The 19,757-nt window shown below is 45.6% G+C and overlaps 1 protein-coding gene across 7 annotated transcripts in view; it reads left to right on the top strand.

The window, feature by feature from the left end:
* The first annotated feature begins 1,948 nt into the window (after nucleotides 1–1,948).
* The window catches only part of KAT6B (lysine acetyltransferase 6B), a 116,981-nt gene continuing 99,172 nt past the window's right edge, over nucleotides 1,949–19,757 (top strand). For 4 of the 7 annotated variants that reach the window (XM_070752034.1, XM_070752033.1, XM_070752032.1 and 1 more), the window contains exons 1-3: nucleotides 4,574–4,651; nucleotides 7,237–7,390; nucleotides 12,095–12,982. In XM_070752034.1, the coding sequence (XP_070608135.1) occupies nucleotides 12,365–12,982 (618 nt within the window). In that variant the 5' untranslated portion in view covers nucleotides 4,574–4,651; nucleotides 7,237–7,390; nucleotides 12,095–12,364. Of the gene's footprint in view, nucleotides 2,034–2,411; nucleotides 2,504–4,573; nucleotides 4,652–7,236; nucleotides 7,391–12,094; nucleotides 12,983–19,757 lie in introns of those variants that run through there. The other 3 variants (XM_070752030.1, XM_070752029.1, XM_070752031.1) reach the window with 3 other exon arrangements.

Genomic DNA, 19,757 nt, shown 5'->3' with positions numbered 1-19,757 from the left:
AATCCAATAAATAATAATATAATATAATTAATATAATATAATAATATAATATAATCCCAAGGTCAGTAAAATGTGGACCCAGAGGTTTGGGAGCAAGAGGTTAACTCTGTAAAGAGAGGGCTGTAAAGCACTGCGGAGCGGCATATGTCTAAGTGCTATGGTATTGCTATATTATTACTATTATCAATAAGCTGTTTATTGTACTTTAGACCTACTTTTGCTCATTTCTGTAATTGCAGATAGATGCGTTTCTATGTTGGGATTTTTTTTATTAACGGCCATCAAAAGTTTGTTCTGTTATTGTCATTCTTCAGGAATAAGTTGCTCACAGGAAGGTTGCTGGTTCACTTGATTCTGACATGCAGCATCAATGTCACAGCTTGAGTGCACAGCCTTTCTCTCTGCTAGCTAGTAAAGCAGGATCAGTTGGGAAGTTTTAGAAACCGAGCATCCTGTCTGAGATTTCTGGCTTGACCCTGTGCCTCCTCACATCCCTCAATCCATGGCTTCACCTTCAAGCCAGGACCTCCTCTGGATGGCCCGGAGCCTCTTGGGTCACCCCAGAATTTCCCACAAGGCTCTTGCCAACCCAATACCTTTAGACCAGGGGTGTCAAACTCGATTTCTTGAGGGTTACATAAGGATGCTAACAACAACAAGGAGTTGGAAGGGACCTTGGAGGTCTTCTAGTCCAACCTCCTGCTTAGGCAGGAAACCCTACACTACTTCAGACAGATGGTTATCTGCTTAAAAACTTCCATTCCTCCAGGTGGAGGAATACCATGACCTTGACTGAAAAGAAGAATGTTATTATGTCTAATTATTATTATTATTATTATTATTATTATTATTATTATTATTAATTAGACTTGTATGCCATCCCTCTCTGGCTCACAACAACAATATAAACAATATAAGTACAAAAGGCTAAAAAAGAAAGAGAAGGAAAGAAGGAAGAGAAGGAAGAAGGAAGGAAAGAAAAAGAAGGAAGGAAAGAAAGAAAGAAAGGTCAGAAAGGAGGAAAAGAAAAAGGAAAGAAAGACAGAAAGGAGAGAAAGAAAGAAAGAATGACAGAAAGAAGGAAGGAAAGAAAGAAACAAGGAAAGAAGGACAGAAAGAAGGAAGGAAAGGACAGAAAGGAGGGAAAGAAAAGAAAGAGAAAGAAAGAAAGAAAGACGCAGGCTTTCCTCGCGCGGGAAAAAGTCATTGCCCTCCACCTGCGCCCCGAAAAGTTGGAAAGACTTTAGAAGCCCCAAGCGGTCCTGGCGAGTTGGCGGCCCCGAAGGCATCCCCTTGACTTGGGGGGGGGGGATACTTGCTCCCACCACCCGGTGGCTTCAACCTTGCCCCGGCCGCCAGACAGGGCTTGCACTTCGGAACCGCGTGGAACGGATCCCACGCGGAATCGGGGGTGGTTGAGTGGCAGGGAGCGCAAGAGAAAGCGCCCGCGAGCTCGCCACAAGTCGGGTCTGTGGGTTTTTTGGGTGTGTCTTGGGAACTCCAGGACACGGGAGTTAAGCTCAGCCGGGGGTAGAGAAGAGGACGGTGTCCGGGTGCCCCCCTCCCTTCCCCACTTCGGGCACCCTCGAGGCCAGCCAGTCGGCCAGGGGCGCGTTTTGCAACCTTCTCCTCAGGCTTTTTGCACCTCGGGCATCGGCCGCCCAAAGGACCAACTCTCGGCTTGGTAGTGGCGGCGGCGGCTGCTTCCCGCCCCTCCGCCCGAGCGTTTAACCCGGCTGGTGGGCTCGTCGAAGCAGCCCCCCTCGCCGCCCCCTTCCCTCTCTCCCACTCCCCCCTTTAAGCCGCTCCGTTTCCCGCTTGCCAATAGCAGATTATAAAAAAAGAGAGAGAGAAAAAGAGAGCCGGAACGGGGAGGGACCTCGGCTGTCAGCGCCCATGCAGATTAACCTTTCAATTAAGCTTCTCTTATCAAGTCCCGGTTCGGAGACTCCGGTCCTGGCGGGTTGAAGGGGCCCCCCAAAAAACACCCCCCCAAAAAAAGGTTTGCCTCAGCCGCGGGGGGGAAGCGAGAGGTGGGTTTGGGGACTGGGGGGGAAGGAGGACGCGGGCAGAAGGCATCCCCTGAGGGGGCTGAGGGAAAAGAGAGACGCCCGCCTCAGCTTTGCCGCCTTTACTTGAGGGGCTTTGAGGCACCCACTGAGAGGGTGTTTCGCCCCCCTCACACACGGGGGTCTCTCCTTTCCGCGCGGGGAAACGGCGGGACGTCTCCGCGCCCTCCCATTGTGTGGAGCCGGGCGGGCGGGCGGGGTGGGGAAGCCAGGCGGGAGAGAGATGAGACCCCCCCCCCTCACCCGCTCCACCTCAGGTGCTGCCTTCTATGAGGGAGGTTTCCTTGTAAAATTGGAGGGGGGGGGAGCTCCGGTTCTCTTTTTTCCCCTCAGCTCGGCTTTTCTGGAGCAATGTGCCGCTCCTCCTCCTCCCCTCAGAGGCCAATGGGTTCCCCTCAGCGGCGGCTGCTGCTGAGAGAAGCCGCGGCGAACAGGTCAGGGCGGCCGGGGGATCGCTTTCACGCGCGCGGAGGGGGGGGCTCGAGTGGGAGTGGGGGAAGCGTCGCGGGGCTCTGCGAAAGGTCCCTTCTCCCCGTCCGCGTTTCTCCCGCTCTGGTGTGTGTGTTTGTGTGTGTGAAGATTCCTGTTGAAGGTCCACGCGTGGGGAGTGGGGGGGAGAGACGCGGGTGGGTTTGGTTCTGCATTGCACGTGTGTCCCCACCACCACCCTTGCCCGTGCACTGGGGCTTTGCATGGCTGGGAGAGGGCGGCTTCTCCTTTGCATGCTGCACGCACGCACACACGCGTGTGCGTGTGTGTATACACAGACACACACACGTGTGCAGAGGGCACGCCCGGGAGCGCGCTCCCCCCCCCCCCAAGGAAGAACACTTCCCGTCAATCTCGCCCGACCGGACGGGGTTTTAGAGAGAGGCGCCCTCCCTCCCCCGGCACGTGGCGTGTAAAACTCCACGACCGCCTTATTAAGTGTGTGTGTCGCGCGCCCGCCCGCCGCCGCGCTCGCGAAAACAAACTTCCTCGGCGGGGGGGGCGGGGGGCGAGGAAAGAGAGAGAAAAAGGTAGTCGTGGTAGTGAAGAGGTGGGGATAATGTTCGATTGACACTTCGGAAGCCTATCCGGAAGCATGGCTCGTCCCTTTCCCCCTTTCTATTGTTTTCCAGATGTAATCGTCGGCCAATGAGGGTCGAGGGCGGTGACGCTGGGCTGTCAACGGCTCTGCCAAGGAGAGGGCGGGGGAGGAGCGTAATTGACGTCCGTCCGCCTCCAATAGGCTGGTCGTGGTGTGCGTGTGGCGGGGCGGAGTGGCTGGTGGCGAGGGGACGGGCAGGTCGTTGGGCTTATCGCTGTGGCTTGCCTAATCGGGAGGCGGGATGAAGGCTCCTGGATTGGGCTTTCGTCCAATGTCGCGTCTAGAGAGGAAGAAAGAAAATGGCGGCGTTGGTTGCCGAGGTGGGCTGGGTTGTGCAGTACCTGGCGCCGCTGCTGCTGTCGGAAAGGAATGGGCCGTGAGCGCCCCCGGCCGTTGAAGCCATGTAGTGGGAGCCCTCCGTCAGTGCTTGCTCCGGGGAGCGTGGCTCTTCCGTCACCTGAGGCGCCAGGTGTGGCGCTGCCGTGATTTACAGCACTTTTCTCCACCTTGGCACTTTAAGATGGGTGGACTTTAACGCCCAAAATTCCCTAGGCAGCTTGGCTAGCGAGGGAATTGTGGGAGTTGAAGTCCACCCATCTTATAGCTGTCAAAGGATGCTTTAGAGATCTCAGAGGGCAGCCTGAGTTTACTATAATTTTTTAAGCCGAAAGTTGAAAGAGCTTCCTAGTGTTTCTCAGAAAATCCTCCCCTTTGTCTTTGACCTCTCCCAGAATTTTCTTTTTTCTTTTCTTTATGCAGTCTCTTGGGGTACACTATATGAATTGCCATTTCCTGGTGAACTTGCAGCTTGCCTGGGCTATGGTGGGCTGGCAAAATGCTGAGTCGCTCTTTCTCAAATTAAAGCTGACTTCTGTTATCACATCCAGGTCTTTCTTTGGCCACCATATGGAAGAACTTTGTTTCTGTGATCTCCTGGTGGCCTCCTGCCCAAAGTCTAAATCTTTCTAGAAGCAAGGTGCAACCACTGGGGCTGGATTAATAAAATCTAAAATACAAGGTTTGAGCTTCATGTCTTGTGGATTCAAGGAGGTGTCTTCTCCCAGCTGGAGCGCTTGAACTATCCATGAAATGAGGGTCAACAGATGCCCTCTGTTAATTTAATTTAATTGATTTATATGTCACCCAATCCCATGGGGGTGGGTGGGAATCATAAATGAAAAGCGAGATAGTATTCAAGTTGAGGCCTGCTCTTGAGTTCATGAGTATGTCCCCTTGTTTCTAATTTATTTTATAATCCAGTAAAGTTTACAAATACGAGCAGAAAAAATTGGGAGCTTTCGACTGAAATCTCTGCCTCTTCAGAGCAACTCAACTGCAACTTAGAGAGCCCCAGTCTTAGAGATAGTTTTCGTTTAGTGACTGCTTCATACAGTGACTATTCAGTTTTCACCGATGAAAAAGTGATCTTGTGACCAATCCTTGCTTTTATGACCTTCACAGGTCTGTAAAGCAAAGGAAAGCTGCAGGAAATGTAAGTAAGCACAGTTGACTTAGAGACTGCTTTGCTTAATGACCAAGATGCTAGTCCCAGTTTTGTTTGCTAAATGAGGACTTCTCTGTATTTTGTTTGAGTTGAGAGCTTCCCTCTTTCAGTGCGTTGCTAGGGACTGTGGTAACTTTGGGAGAGGTTTTTGTGGCCTTCAAGACTTAAAAGTGTTCTCAGTATTGTTTTCAATGTAGTTAGTTGTGCTTTAGTCATAGACCATGCTTAAGCAAACTCTGGTTTATTCATCATCAGAATAATAGAATGGCAGAAGAAGCTAAGCGCGTTGCATATTTATTTATTATCGAATTTATATAACTGACCATCTCTGGAGAATTGACTTTTCTCAGTGTATATGAATACAATAATATTGTGAAAACCAGAGCTTTGTGGCTTGTGTTTTAGCATGAACTGGGATATAACACATCAGTCCTGCTAATGTAGTTTAGGAAACAACTTAAGCCAACAGTGGTTTATATGTGAATCTTGCTCATTGAAGTAGAAGAGGCCATGATCGGCTGCCGGAAGTGTGAATGTTGTAGTTCCCTGGAGATGAGAAGGGTGGTAAATAAATTTAATTATGAATAATAAAATAATAATTTAATTGGGAAACTTTTCACTTGAAATGATATAAAAATTCTACCATGGTGTGAAAATACTGGCAATTTATTTCTTGATGCTAATGCTACGTGCAGAATAGAATAGAATAGAATTTTTTATTGGCCAAGTGGGATTGGACACACAAGAATTTGTCTTTGATGCAAATGCTCTCAGTGTACATAAAAGAAAAAGATACATTTGTCAAAAACCATGAAGTACAATACTTAATGATTGTCATAGGGGTCAAATAAGGAAACAATATTAATAAAAATCTTAAGAATACAAGCAACAAGTTACAGTCATAAGTGGGAGGAAATGGGTGATAGAAATGATGAGAAAAAACTAATAGTAATGGTAGTACAGACTTAGTAAAGAGTTTGACAGTATTGAGGGAATTATTTGTTTAGCAGAATGTTTACTTGTGTCTGGTTGTCTTGGTGTGCAGTGCTCTGTAGTGACGAGGGTAGGAGTTGAAACAGTTTATGTCCAGGATGCGAGGGGTCAGTAAATATTTTCCCTGCCCTCTTTTTGACTCGTGCAATATACAAGTCCTCAATGGAAGGCAGGTTGGCAGGAAAGCGAGGACAAATAAAGGGAAATATTTCTTCACCCAGAGAGTCCTTGGTTTATGGAATTCACTTCCAGAAGAGGTGGTGACAGCTGTCAGCCTTGATAGCTTCAAGGCAGGATTAGACAGATTCATGGATGCCAAGTGTATTAGTGGTTATTGAAACGGATGTCCATGTGCCGCCTCTATGTTGGTTGAGGCAGGCAGGATTCCCTTGGGTACCATTTGTTGGGGGTCAAGGGAAAGGGAGGTTTTTGCCTTCTCTTTCTGCTCAAGATCCCCATGGACAATTTGTGGGCCATTGTGACACAGAATGCTGGACTCGATGGGCTTTGGCCTGATTCAGCAGGGCTCTTCTTGGGTTCTTAATTGTTTTTTCTGCAGTTCTGATTATCCTCTGAAGCCTGTGTCGGTCTTGTTAGGTTGCAGAACCAAACCATACAGTTATAGCAAGTCATTTCTCTTCTTTTTTTAAAAGTAACTTGAGAGGTAAGGAGATACTTTGCGATGATTTGGGAGCAAGGTTAAAACAGCACACTGCTGATCTAACAAGAATCTGCTGTATTTATTTGTTTGTTTGTTTGTTTGTTTATTAGATTTGTATGCCGCCCCTCTCCGTAGACTCGGGGCGGCTCACAGCAATAATAAACAATATATAACAAATCTAATAATTTAAGAGAAACACTAAAAAACCCATTATTAAAAGCAAACATACAAACAAACAAACATACCATACATAAACTGTATAGATGTTTCAACTCCCCCATGCCTGACGGCAGAGGTGGGTTTTAAGGAGTTTGCGAAAGGCGAGGAGGGTGGGGGCAGTTCTAATCTCTGGGGGGAGCTGGTCCCAAAGGGTCGGGGCCGCCACAGAGAAGGCTCTTTCCCTGGGTCCCACCAAACGGCATTGTTTAGTTGACGGGACCCGGAGAAGGCCAACTCTGTGGGACCTAATCGGTCACTGGGATTCGTGCAGCAGAAGGCGGTCTCGGAGATATTCTGGTCCGATGCCATGAAGGGCTTTATAGGTCATAACCAACACTTTGAATTGTGACTGGCAATTGATCGGCAACCAATGCAGACTGCAGAGTGTTGGTGTAACATGGGCATTTTTGGGAAAACCCGTGACTGCTGTCGCAGCTGTGTTCTATAGTTATAGCAAGTCATTGGCAAACATTTCTCCTTTTTTTTAAAAGTAATTTGAGATGTAAAGAGATACTTTGGGATGATTTGGGAGCAAGGTTAAAACAACACACTGCTGATCTAACAAGAATCTGCCGTCCTTTTATAAAGCACATAAATAAGTAGAATGCAAAAGTTTTTTAAAATGTTCTAAAATTGGAGTGCATTAAACTATTAATAAAGTCGGTGTCAGTGCAAATAATGGCTATGATTTTCCCTACAGCGAATGTGTAATAATCGGTGCCAGTGAAAGAAGTGTGGGAGCGGATGGTGCGTACCTAATGCGGCCCTTATTCTTGGGGTTCTCTCCCACGATGAAGTCATGCACAGAAGAGCGAAAGTGGATAGGAAGAACTTCTTGCGGCACCCTCGGAAAAGTAATTATTTCTTTTCACAGCACGTATTAAATTACAGAATGTTCTAACTGTAAGTTGCATGATTTATGGAGCATTAAAAGGTGATTTAACAAATTAATGGAGGACTTCACCGTATTATCCATATTATCTCCAGAAGAGAAATGCTACACCCCTTGATTTCTCTTGCTGGAGATTCCTGGTGGGAGCATGAAATTGCTCTTACATCCTCTGAACAGACATGCGGCCCTAGGGAACAAAATGTTCGCGTCTAGAAGCCTTTTACCTGATGAAACTGGGCTTTCTTTCTTTTTTTAAACTTAGAGAAGGGTTTTCCTTTCTTAGAGGAGGATTTTTCTTCCTTACTGCTCCAACTTTTCATAAACTGCCTCTGAAGATTTCTCCATTAAAGATTTGAGTCACATCTTGCAGCCGAAGGCAGCTTCACGTCAGAAGGGTTCAGCCAGGTGCCAACAGAAGTACTGCTCAACTTAACGACCACCATCGCATTAAAAATTTTTGTTGTTGGAGACATCGGTTAAGAGAGATGTTGCCACATTTAATGACATTTCTTGCCACCATTACTAAAGGGAATCACTTGATCCCTTGGCCTATGGCGGTTAAGAAGGTCGCAAAGGGGGGGGGGGTCGCATGATCTCGGAACGCTGCAACAGTCATAAGTGTTCTGCCTGACTGGGCTCAGGCAATGCGTAACAGTCCAAGGAAAAGAAATCAAACACACACGTAGAAACATAGAAGTCTGACGGCAGAAAAAGACCTCATGGTCCATCTAGTCTGCCCTTATACTATTTTCTGTATTTTATCTTAGGATGGATATATGTTTATCCCAGGCATGTTTAAATTCAGTTACTGTGGATTTATCTACCACGTCTGCTGGAAGTTTGTTCCAAGGATCTACTACTCTTTCAGTAAAATAATATTTTCTCAGGTTGCTTTTGATCTTTCCCCCAACTAACTTCAGATTGTGTCCCCTTGTTCTTGTGTTCACTTTCCTATTAAAAACACTTCCCTCCTGGACCTTATTTAACCCTTTAATATATTTAAATGTTTCGATCATGTCCCCCCTTTTCCTTCTGTCCTCCAGACTATAAAGATTGAGTTCATTAAGTCTTTCCTGATATGTTTTATGCTTAAGACCTTCCACCATTCTTGTAGCCCGTCTTTGGACCCGTTCAATTTTGTCAATATCTTTTTGTAGGTGAGGTCTCCAGAACTGAACACAGTATTCCAAATGTGGTCTCACCAGCATTCTATATAGCGGGATCATAATCTCCCTCTTCCTGCTTGTTATACCTCTAGCTATGCAGCCAAGCATCCTACTTGCTTTCCCTACCGCCTGACTGCACTGTTCACCCATTTTGAGACTGTCAGAAATCCCTACCCCTAAATCCTTTTCCTTTGAAGTATTTGCTAACACAGAACTGCCAATACAATACTCAGATTGAGGATTCCTTTTCCCCAAGTGCATTATTTTACATTTGGAAACGTTAAACTGCAGTTTCCATTTCTTTGACCATTTATCTAGTAAAGCTAAATCATTTACCATATTACAGACGCCTCCAGGAATATCAACCCTATTGCACACTTTAGAGTCATCGGCAAATAGGCAAACCTTCCCTACCAAACCTTCCCCTATGTCACTCACAAACATATTAAAAAGAATAGGACCCAGAACAGACCCTTGTGGCACACCGCTTGTAACCTGACTCTGCTCAGAATACTTGCCGTTAACAATAACTCTCTGATGTCTACGCTTCAGCCAGCTGCAAATCCATTGAACTATCCAGGCATTAAGTCCAATCTTTACTAATTTATCTATCAGCTCTTTATGTGGAACAGTATCAAAGGCTTTGCTGAAGTCCAGGTAGGCAATATCCATGGCACCACCTTCATCCAACACCTTTGTGACATAGTCAAAGAAATCAATGAGATTAGTCTGACATGATTTGCCTTCAGTAAAGCCATGCTGATTTGGGTCCAATAAGTTATTGTTTTTTAGGTGCTGATTTATCCTCTTTTTGAGTAGAGTCTCCATCATTTTAACTACAACTGATGTCAAGCTAACATGCTCTGCTAATCAGCAAACTTGTATTAGGTAAACAAAAAAGGGTTACTCAAAAACAGTTCTTAGTGTCCGTAAACAATGAGAGTGCAAGGCTTACTTCAGCCGCATACAAAAACACAGGAAAAAACAAACAAAGACAACCTGGAATGAGCAAAGACGTTTCAGGAGTCCTTTTGAATCTTTGGAGCAAACAGCAAGTCCCAGAGTTTTCACCCCCCACTTGTCTGAAAAAGCTGGGTTGAAAACTCCAACGGCACGGAACAGAAACTTCAGAGCAGGAACCACAAAATAACACAGATAAACAGCCACAGTTTGCCCTGGCCTTTGTTCCCTTTTATCCCTTTAGCCCTCATTAAGGGAGCCACACCCAGCCCTCAGTATAAGAACCACACCCAGCCCAGGTGCTCCTATAATGATTTGTAATACTCCTTAAAGCGATCCCTTCTTTGCATAGCTCTTCGGCTACGCAGATCAATATATTGATCTGCAGAAGAACCCAGGGAGGAAAGACTGTCTGAGGGACTCTATGCCAAATCCCCTGGGCTGTCTGCTGAATCCTGCGTCTCAGTGGCCTCGTCCTCCTGGCTGTCTGCCACGTCTTCCTGGCTGTCAGCCAGGCTTTCGCATTCACTTTGTGCCGCGTCTCTCCCATCTGTGGGAGCAACGGCTGGCCCAGGCCCAAACACAACAATAAGTATGAACCCTTTATCATGCATCTGAATTTTGATCATGTGATCATAGGGACTACAAAGGTGGTAACTCTGAAAAACGGTCCTGCGTCACTTTTTTTTCAGTGCTGTCGTAAATTTGAATGGTCACTAAATGAGTCAAGGACTACCTTTAATGAAATCCACCTTATCTTTTCTATCATTATACTATGACATGTGATGATGAGATTAGTAATTATTGTAATTATCACCCACAACCTTTAGGCAAGGAGATTTTGCTTTTAGTGGAGCTGGTTACATGGGGAAGACTAGCATCTTCCAACTTCGTGACATTTCCAATAAGACTACAGAGGCAGAGTGCTTAAAACATGGTGGGATTTTTAAAAAAATTACTAGGTTTGGGGATGTTTAAAAAATGGTAGTTTTATGTATCGAATTACAGTATGCTTTATTTCAGCTTGGGGTTTGAAAGGTGGCAGATATACTGTAGCATTGGCTGATATTCTATCTTCTGAAAAACCAGACTATCATCCAATATGAATTTTGGAGCTTGGTCCTAAGAAGCGTGTCACCCCCCCCCCCTCCCCGGTTCAACCTATAAAGCCCTTCATGACACCGGACCAGATTATCTCAGGGACCGCCTTCTGCTGCACAAATCCCAGCAACCAGTTAGATCCCACAGAGTGGGCCTTCTCCGGGTCCCGTCGACTAAACAATGTCATCTGGTGGGGCCCAGGGGAAGAGCCTTCTCTGTGGCGGCCCCGGCCCTCTGGAACCAACTCCTCCCAGAGATTAGAACTTCCCCACCCTCCTCGCCTTTCGTAAGCTTCTTAAAACTCACCTCTGCCGTCAGGCATGGGGGAACTGAGATATTCTTTCTCCCTAGGCCTTTACAATTTATGCATGGTATGTTTGTATGTATGTTTGGTTTTACAATAAGGGTTTTTAGTTGTTTTAGTATTGGATTGTTACATGCTGTTTTTATTATTGTTGTTAGCCGCCCCGAGTCTACGGAGAGCGGCGGCATACAAATCCAATAAATAAATAAATAAGTAAGTAAGTAAACAAACAAACAAACAAACAAACAAACCAACAAACAAAGAAACAAACTGGTGCTTCTAATTTTAGTTAATAACGAATGCATTGGTCAATAGAAGTTTAGCTTTTTAAACAAAATGGTATATACAGTGATCCCTCGATTATCGCGAGGGTTCCGTTCCAAGACCCCTCGCGAAAATCGATTTTTCGCGATGTAGGGTTGCGGAAGTAAAAACACCATCTGCGCATGCGCACCCTTTTTTTCATGGCCGCACATGCGCAGATGGTGGAATTTGCGTGGGCGGCGGGGAAGACCCAGGGAAGGTTCCTTCCGCCGCCCAGCAGCTGATCTGCTCGGTAGCGCAGCAGCAGCGAGCAGACGAAGATCGGGGTTTCCCCTTTGCGTGGGCGGCGGGGAAACCCCGATCTTCGTCTGCTCGCTGCTGCTGCGGCCGCCCAGCAGCTGATCTGCTCGGTAGCGCAGCAGCAGTGAGCAGACGAAGATCGGGGTTTCCCCGCCGCCCACGCAAAGGGGAAACCCCAATTCGGCTCCTCGCTGCTGCTGCGCTACCGAGCAGATCAGCTGCTGGGCGGCCGAAGGAACCTTCCCTGGGTCTTCCTCGCTGATCCCCCGCCCGCCCGCCGCCCGCCAGCAAGAGGGGGAGAGATAGAGAAAGAGAGAGAAGGAAAGAAAGAGATGAGAGAGGGAGGAAGAGAGTGTGAGAGAGGAAGAAGCAAGATAGAGAAAGAGAGAGAGAAAGAAAGACGAGAAAGGAAGGAAGAGAGCGACGTCATCGGATCGGAAAAATCGCGATATAGTGTTTCGCGAAGAACGAGATCGCGAAAATCGAGGGATCACTGTATTTGCATTCTTAAACGATGAACTGAGTTTTGCTGCGAATGAAAATTAACTTGCTTTTTAAATACATTATTTAGAATTGATGAAGATCTGGAAAGATTTGTGCCGACCAGAGAGACAAGCCATCAAGTTGTAGAGACGTATTCCAAGATGACCGCCGGTTGATGAAGGCCTTTCCTTTTTAGAAGATCATGCCTGAGACTCCTCTCAACCTTTGTATCTAGGGGATACCTTCTGCAGATGGTGGTGCCGGAAGGTAAAATGTGAATACATAGAAGAAGGGTCATTGGTAGGAAGGCAAAGAACTCTATGGGTAACTCTGGTGGGCGGAAGATTATTGGTCAACCATGGTAAAGCTGGCCAATCCACTTTACACCGAGTGGATTCTCGAAGCGATACACAAGGTGAAAAGGCAGAAGCAGAGGCCCTCGGAGGAAAGGATTAGCCATGCCGTGTGCGCATCCCACGGCTTGGATAAGAAGACCGTCTCCGAGCAGTTGGAGCTGAGTGTCCAAGATGGCTCTGTTCTCAAAGTCACCAACAAAGGCCTTGCGTCCTACAAGGACCCAGATAACCCCGGGCGTTTTTCATCTCTTAAGATGGACGACATCCCCAAACCCTCGAAAGGATCTAAGGGAAACTTTAACGAGCTTCGGAATGTGGATTGGAACAAGCTGCTGCGAAGAGCCATCGAAGGGCTTCGGGAACCAAATGGATCTTCCCTCCGGAACATAGAGAAATACCTAAGAAGCCAACATGACCTCGCAGGTATCTTCAATAACCCCATCTTTCAGCGGAGATTACGCCTGGGGGCCAAGCGAGCGGTCAATAACGGGAGATTATTGAAAGAAGGACCTCAGTACAGGGTGAACCAAGGCAGCTTGGAGAGCCGAGGGACATATAAATACAGTTCATTTCCAACCACCCTCCCACCGGTCAGCCTTTTGCCTCACGAAAAGGACCAGGTGAGTGTGTCAGGTTGTTTCAAAACAGTTGTTAGTGTGCTTTTTTGTTGGGCTACTTTTCTTTTTCAATACATAACCACATTGAGAGATTTTTTTTTTACATACAACGGTTAAAGGGTTTTTCCAAATTTATTTATTTATTTTTATTTATTTATTTTGTCCAATACACAATGAGGGCTTTAGTGGGTATATATCTATATACACATAGTAAAATACATGATGAAGGTTATAGAGGAGATACTCATAGTAAAATATATCTAAGAAATAATAGAAAAGAAGATATAGGAATAGAACATATCAATGAAAGAATAGAAGAAGAGATATAGGAATAGAAGAAAGGTATAGGAGATATAGGAGAGCAATACGACAGGGGACGGAAGGCATTCTAGTGCACTTGTACTCGCCCCTTACTGACCTCTTAGGAATCTGGATGGGTCAACCGTAGATAATCTAAGGGTAAAGTGTTGGGGGTTTGGGGATGACACTATGTTGGGGTAATGAGTTCCACGCTTCGACAACTCGGTTACTGAAGTCATATTTTTTACAGTCAAGTTTGAAGCGGTTAATATTAAGTTTAAAACTGTTGTGTGCTCTTGTGTTGTTGTGGTTGAAGCTGAAGTAGTCGCCGACAGGCAGGACGTTGCAGCATATGATCTTGTGGGCAACACTTAGATCTTGTTTAAGGCGTCTTAGTTCTAAACTTTCTAGGCCTGGATTGAAAGTCTAGTTGCGTAGGAAATTCTGTTTCGAGTGGAGGAGTGAAGGGCTCTTCTGGTGAAGTATCTTTGGACATTTTCAAGGGTGTTGATGTCTGAGATGCGATATGGGTTCCAAACAGATGAGCTGTATTCGAGGATGGGCCTGGCAAAAGTTTTGTAAGCTTTATTTATTTATTAGATTTGTATGCCGCCCCTCTCCGTAGACTCAGGGCGGCTCACAGCAACAATAAACAATATATAACAAATCTAATAATTTAAGAGAAACACTAAAAACCCCATTATTGAAAGCAAACATACACACAAACATACCATACATAAACTGTATAGGCCCGGGGGGAGATGTTTCAATTGCCCCATGCCTGACGGCAAAGGTGGGTTTTAAGGAGTTTACGAAAGGCGAGGAGGGTGGGGGCAGTTCTAATCTCCGGGGGGAGCTGGTTCCAGAGGGTCGGGGCCGCCACAGAGAAGGCTCTTCCCCTGGGTCCCGCCAAACGGCATTGTTTAATGTCCAAGTGGTTAAAAGATATGTTAAAATCTCACGTCCTTGGAGAGCTTAAACATATTTTAATATTTATTTTCCTTCCCCACAATAAAACACGTGAATGTGAGGACTACCCATCTAAACTAACGCAAGTGAAAGGCAGGCACCACTTAGAAGTCCGTATGTAAAAACTATTGCTGATTGTGTGGTGCCGTTTCTGTTCGCAGGGTTAGATAAGGTGGACTGAGATATTTTGCGCTCAGATTTTAAATTCTGATTACTGGTACAATCTGAAGTTAGTTGGGGGGAAAGATCAAAAGCAACGTGAGAAAATATTATTTCACTGAAAGAGTAGTAGATCCTTGGAACAAACTTCCAGCAGACGTGGTTGGTAAATCCACAGTAACTGAATTTAAATATGCCTGGGATAAACATATATCCATCCTAAGATAAAATACAGGAAATGGTGTAAGGGCCGACTAGATGGACCATCAGGTCTTTTTCTGCCGTCAGACTTCTATGTTTCTATGGTATTAACAAGTCTAAGAATAAATAATACCACTTTTAATCTTTTGAATGGTTGAGGAATATATGATCCATCGGTCTACCTACTCCAAACACCTCTTTCTCTTTCCTGCATTATGAAACTTGTTTCCTGCTGTGACGTTTAATGGGATTCTGAACCTCTTTATTATCAGTCAAATTTGCTATTTTGGTTGCTGTGGATAAGTAGGCACTGGAGCAAAGCAGCAGGGCATGAAGTCAGGCTTAATGGAAATTATTATTGGACCTCTTTCATGGTCTTTTGTGTCGCTTGCCAGTTGTTACCATGAATGGAATGGTGGTTTTCCTGTTCCATGTCTTCAGAGGATGGATGGCTTTTCTCCATCTGCCTCAAATTGAATGCTCAATTCTGCAGGGCTCCCTGACTCATTAATTGAAATCTGCACTTGCCATCTGAATGCCTGCCTAATGTCGGGTATTACAGACTCAAACTCAACCCTGATAAGACGGAGTGGCTGTGGGTCTTGCCTCCCAAGGACAATCCCATCTGTCCGTCCATTACCCTGGGGGGAGAATCACTGACCCCCTCAGAGAGGGTCCACAACTTGGGCGTCCTCCTCGATCCACAGCTCACATTAGAGAAACATCTTTCAGCTGTGGCGAGGGGGGCGTTTGCCCAGGTTCGCCTGGTGCACTAGTTGCGGCCCTATTTGGACCGGGAGTCACTGCTCACAGTCACTCATGCCCTCATCACCTCGAGGCTTGACTAATATAACGCTCTCTACATGAAACTTCAGATCGTGCAGAATGCAGCTGCGAGAGCAATCATGGGCTTCCCCAAATATGCCCATGTTACACCAACACTCCACAGTCTGCATTGGTTGCCGATCAGTTTCCGGCCACAATTCAAAGTGTTGGTTATGACCTATAAAGCCCTTCATGGCACTGGACCAGATTATCTCAGGGACCGCCTTCTGCTGCACGAATCCCAGCGACCAGTTAGGTCCCGCAGAGTGGGTCTTCTCCGGGTCGCGTCAACTAAACAATGTCGCTTGGCGGGACCCAGGGGAAGAGCCTTCTCTGTGGCGGCCCCGGCTCTTTGGAACCAACTCCGCCCAGAGATTAGAATTGCCCCCACCCTCCTTGCCTTTCGTAAGCTTCTTCAAACCCATCTCTGCCGCCAGGCATGGGGGAACTGAGATACTCTTTCCCCCTAGGCCTTTACAATTTTATGCATGGTATATCTGTATGTATGTTTGGTTTTATAACAAGGGTTTTTAACTGTTTTAATATTGGATTGTTATATGCTATTTTTATTACTGTTGTTAGCCGCCCTGAGTCTACGGAGAGGGGCGGCATACAAATCCAATAAATAGATAGATAGATAGATAGATAGATAGATAGATAGATAGATAGATAGATAGATAGATAAAAATTAAATTAAACTGAACTGAATTGAATTGAATTAATTAAATTAAATTAAAAAGTACCGTGACAATCTTCAAATTTGGGCTTTCTACCACAAATGTAGACTTGTGAGCACCACATTTCGTTGTCCGTGCTAGTTGTTCAGCCGCAAGGTTTTTAAAACTGTTCAGCAAGCGTGGTTTTTACCTAGTTTGGATTATTTTTAATACGTTCCCAAATGCAGATAAGTTGAAAAATGAAAGGTTTTCATCCTGTGCCAGCAGGCCTTTGAAAACGGAAGAAGGGATGTTAGGGGTATAAGAATATTTATTCACATTGGCGTAGGAAAGCTTAAATTAATAAAAAGAGAGAGGGAGGAGGTCAATGCAGCATTCGCGCTTCTGACACTGACTGCTTGGGAACTTTATTTGAGAATGAAATTTCATGGCTCAAAATCCTCTTGGCGCCTCTCTCTCTCTCCCCAAGATCAAACAATTGTACGGCCTCCTTTGATCTTGGGAAGGTCGGCAAAATTCTCGGGCCAATTCGACATTTGGATTTATTGGTTAGTCACGAGAGCCTGCGTGCATCTACTGGCGACGCCTGCAAATTCTAAATGAGAACTGGAATAGCTTTTGCCTTCTGAAGAGCTCCTTATAAGGTCCTGGCCATGCTTCAATAAATGCCTTAATATCACACCTTATATTTCAACTGTTATCTGAAAACGAGAGCCATCTCAGCCGTCTTCTTCGAATAATTTTTACTGCTCATCTGTTGCAGGAAATGAAGGATTTGGGATTTTCACTCACTTGGTGATTGCGGTAGAGATGCTAGTAGTATTTGTTGTAGAAATAAAAAGCTATCATATAGAAATGTTGCAGTAGTACAGGTAGTCCTTGTCGTATGGCCACAATTTATGTTGCTAAGTGAGAACTTTGTGGAGTGGGTTTTGCCCGATTTGACGACTTTCCTGCCACTTTTGTGAACAGAATAGCTGCAGTTGTTGAATTAGTAACCTGGTTGTTAATTTAACCTGGCGGCAACTAGGAACTGTCGCTCCTAAAAAACAGCTGTACAGTGATACCTTGACTTACGAACCCCTCGTCATATGAACTTTTCAAGATACGAACCTGGGGTTTAAGATTATTTTGCACATCTAGGGCTTCTGGAGTACTTGGAGAGGGGCGGCATAAAAGTCCATTAAATGAATGAATGAGTGACTGAGTGAATGAATGAATGAATGAATGAATGAATGAATGAATGAAAGAAAGAAAGAAAGAAAGAAAGAAAGAAAGTCTCCAGAGTTAGTCTAGTACAGTGATGATGAACCTTTTTTGGTTCACATGGCAAAGGATTGTGCGTGCATGCACTAGTATGCGTGCGCGTGCCCACACCCATTCCCTCCCCTCATGCATGCAGAACCCCCATGCTTCCCCTGGGCATGTGCACAAGCCCCCACGCCACACATGCGCACAGGCCTCACTGGAGCCTGGGACGGTGAAAAAACAGACACACCAGAAGTTGAGAAAAAGAGACTTCCAGTTTGCCTGCTGTGTTGTTTTTTGCACTTGGGGGGTTCAGGAAGCTTCCCTGAAGCCTCTGGAGTGCAAAAAAAAAACAGCCCAGTGGGCAAAACCGGAAGTCCTTTTTTTGGACATCCAGGTTTCTCATTGGATGGTCTTTCGCACTTCCCTGAAGCCTCTGGAGGGTGAAACGCCCTTTCCCAAGACCGAAAACCAGCTGGCCAGTGCATGTATGCCCGCTAGAGCTGACATATTTATTTATTTATTTATTTTTATATGCAGTGGTACCTCATCATACGAACTTAATTGGTTCCAGGAGGAGGTTCGTAAGGTGAAAAGTTCGTAAGATGAAACAATGTTTCCCATAGGAATCAATGTAAAAGCAAATAATGCGTGCAAATCCTTCAGGAAAATCCAAACTTTAGAAGGGAGGCGAACAGAGGGCAGGGAGGAGCAGCTAAAGGGGGCGGGTGGAAGAAGCAAGGCTAGGCTAAAGGGTGAGTGGGAAGGAAGAAAGGCAAGGGGGGCGCCCCTCCCTTTTCTTTCTTCAAAAGACACCAAGCACGTTGTTCTCTGCAAAAATTTTCCTCCCCCAAGCTGCCCCTCCTCCTCCCTTTTCTTTCTTCAAAAGACACCCTTTCAGTTCCTTTGCAAGCACGTTGTTCTCTGCAAAATGTTTCCTACTCGAAGCTGCCCCTCCCTTTTCTTTCTTCAAAAGATACCCTTTCAGTGCCTTTGCAAGCACGTTGTTCTCTGCAAAATGTTTCCTACTCGAAGTTGCCCTCCCTTTTCTTTCTTCAAAAAAGGGGAAAAAAAGAAACCCCTTCATCCCAGCAGCAGCTGCTTGGGTTCGTAAGGTGAAAATAGTTCGGAAGAAGAGGCAAAAAAATCTTAAACACCGGGTTCGTATCTTGAAAAGTTCGTTAGAAGTGGCGTTCGTATATTCGGGTTTCTTCCCGTGTAGGATTTGGAAATTTCTGGCAACATTTCGACGAGGTCTCACTCGTCATCTTCAGGCTGGTTCGCCTGAGAACAAGGACAGAAACACCAGCCTGAAGATGACAAGTGAGACCTCGTCAAAACGTCGCCAGAAATTTCCAAATCCTACACGTACAGGTATGTCTTACTTTCGGGGTACGGCTTATATTAGCTGACCCCCCTGAAACCCCCGATACGTCTTACAATCGGGGGTGTCTTACTATCGGGGAAACAGGGTATATATATATATTTGTTTCGTAAATTTTCACGGGTATATGTATGTAGATTGTTCTGAGTTCGGGTTTTGCCCCGTGTAATATTTTGCATGTTTATGCGACGTTTCGGTGAAATCACATTCACCATCATCAGGCTGAAGTTTCCAAGCTTCGTGCTTGGAAACTTCAGCCTGATGATGGTGAATGTGATTTCACCGAAACGTCGCATAAACATGCAAAATATTACACAGGGCAAAACCCGAACTCAGAACAATCTACATATATATATGTATGTATGTGTGTATGTATGTATGTATGTATGTATGTATGTATATATATATATGTATGTATGTATATATATATATATTCGTAGATTTTCATGGGTATATGTATGTAGATTGTTCTGAGTTCGGGTTTTGCCCCGTGTAATATTTTGAGTGTCTATGAGACGTTTCGGTGAAATCACATTCACCATCATCAGGCTGAAGTTCCAAGCTTCGTGCTGCTGTAAATATAAGCAGGAAATCCTACATCACCCCAGCCAAATGGCAGTCCAATCTCCTCTTGAAAGTGTCCAGAGTTGGGGAGTCCACAACCTCCGCTGGCAGGCCGTTCCACTGGTTGATCGCTCTCACTGTCAGGAAATTCTTTCTTATCTCCAGGTTGAATCTTTCCTTGGTCAGTTTCCAACCGTTGTTCCTCGTCCGGCCCTCTGGTGCCTTGGAAAACAGTGTGTCCCCTTCCTCTCTGTGGCAACCCCTCAAGTACCTGTATACAGCTATCATGTCCCCCCTAGCCCTTCTTTTTAGTAGACTATCCATTCCCAGTTCCAGCATAGGGCATAGGGCAACACCTCGCCTGCCCTCCAGTATGGCTCTACGTACCAACTGTGGCACGCGTGCCGTAGGTTCATCGTCACTGGCCTAGCATCTTCTACATCAGTGTTTC

This window comes from Erythrolamprus reginae, chromosome 5 (assembly GCF_031021105.1).
Source record: "Erythrolamprus reginae isolate rEryReg1 chromosome 5, rEryReg1.hap1, whole genome shotgun sequence".
NCBI classification, from domain to species: domain Eukaryota; kingdom Metazoa; phylum Chordata; class Lepidosauria; order Squamata; family Dipsadidae; genus Erythrolamprus; species Erythrolamprus reginae.
The sequence above is the reverse complement of the archived record's forward strand: the minus strand, read 5'-3'. Positions and strand labels throughout refer to the sequence as shown.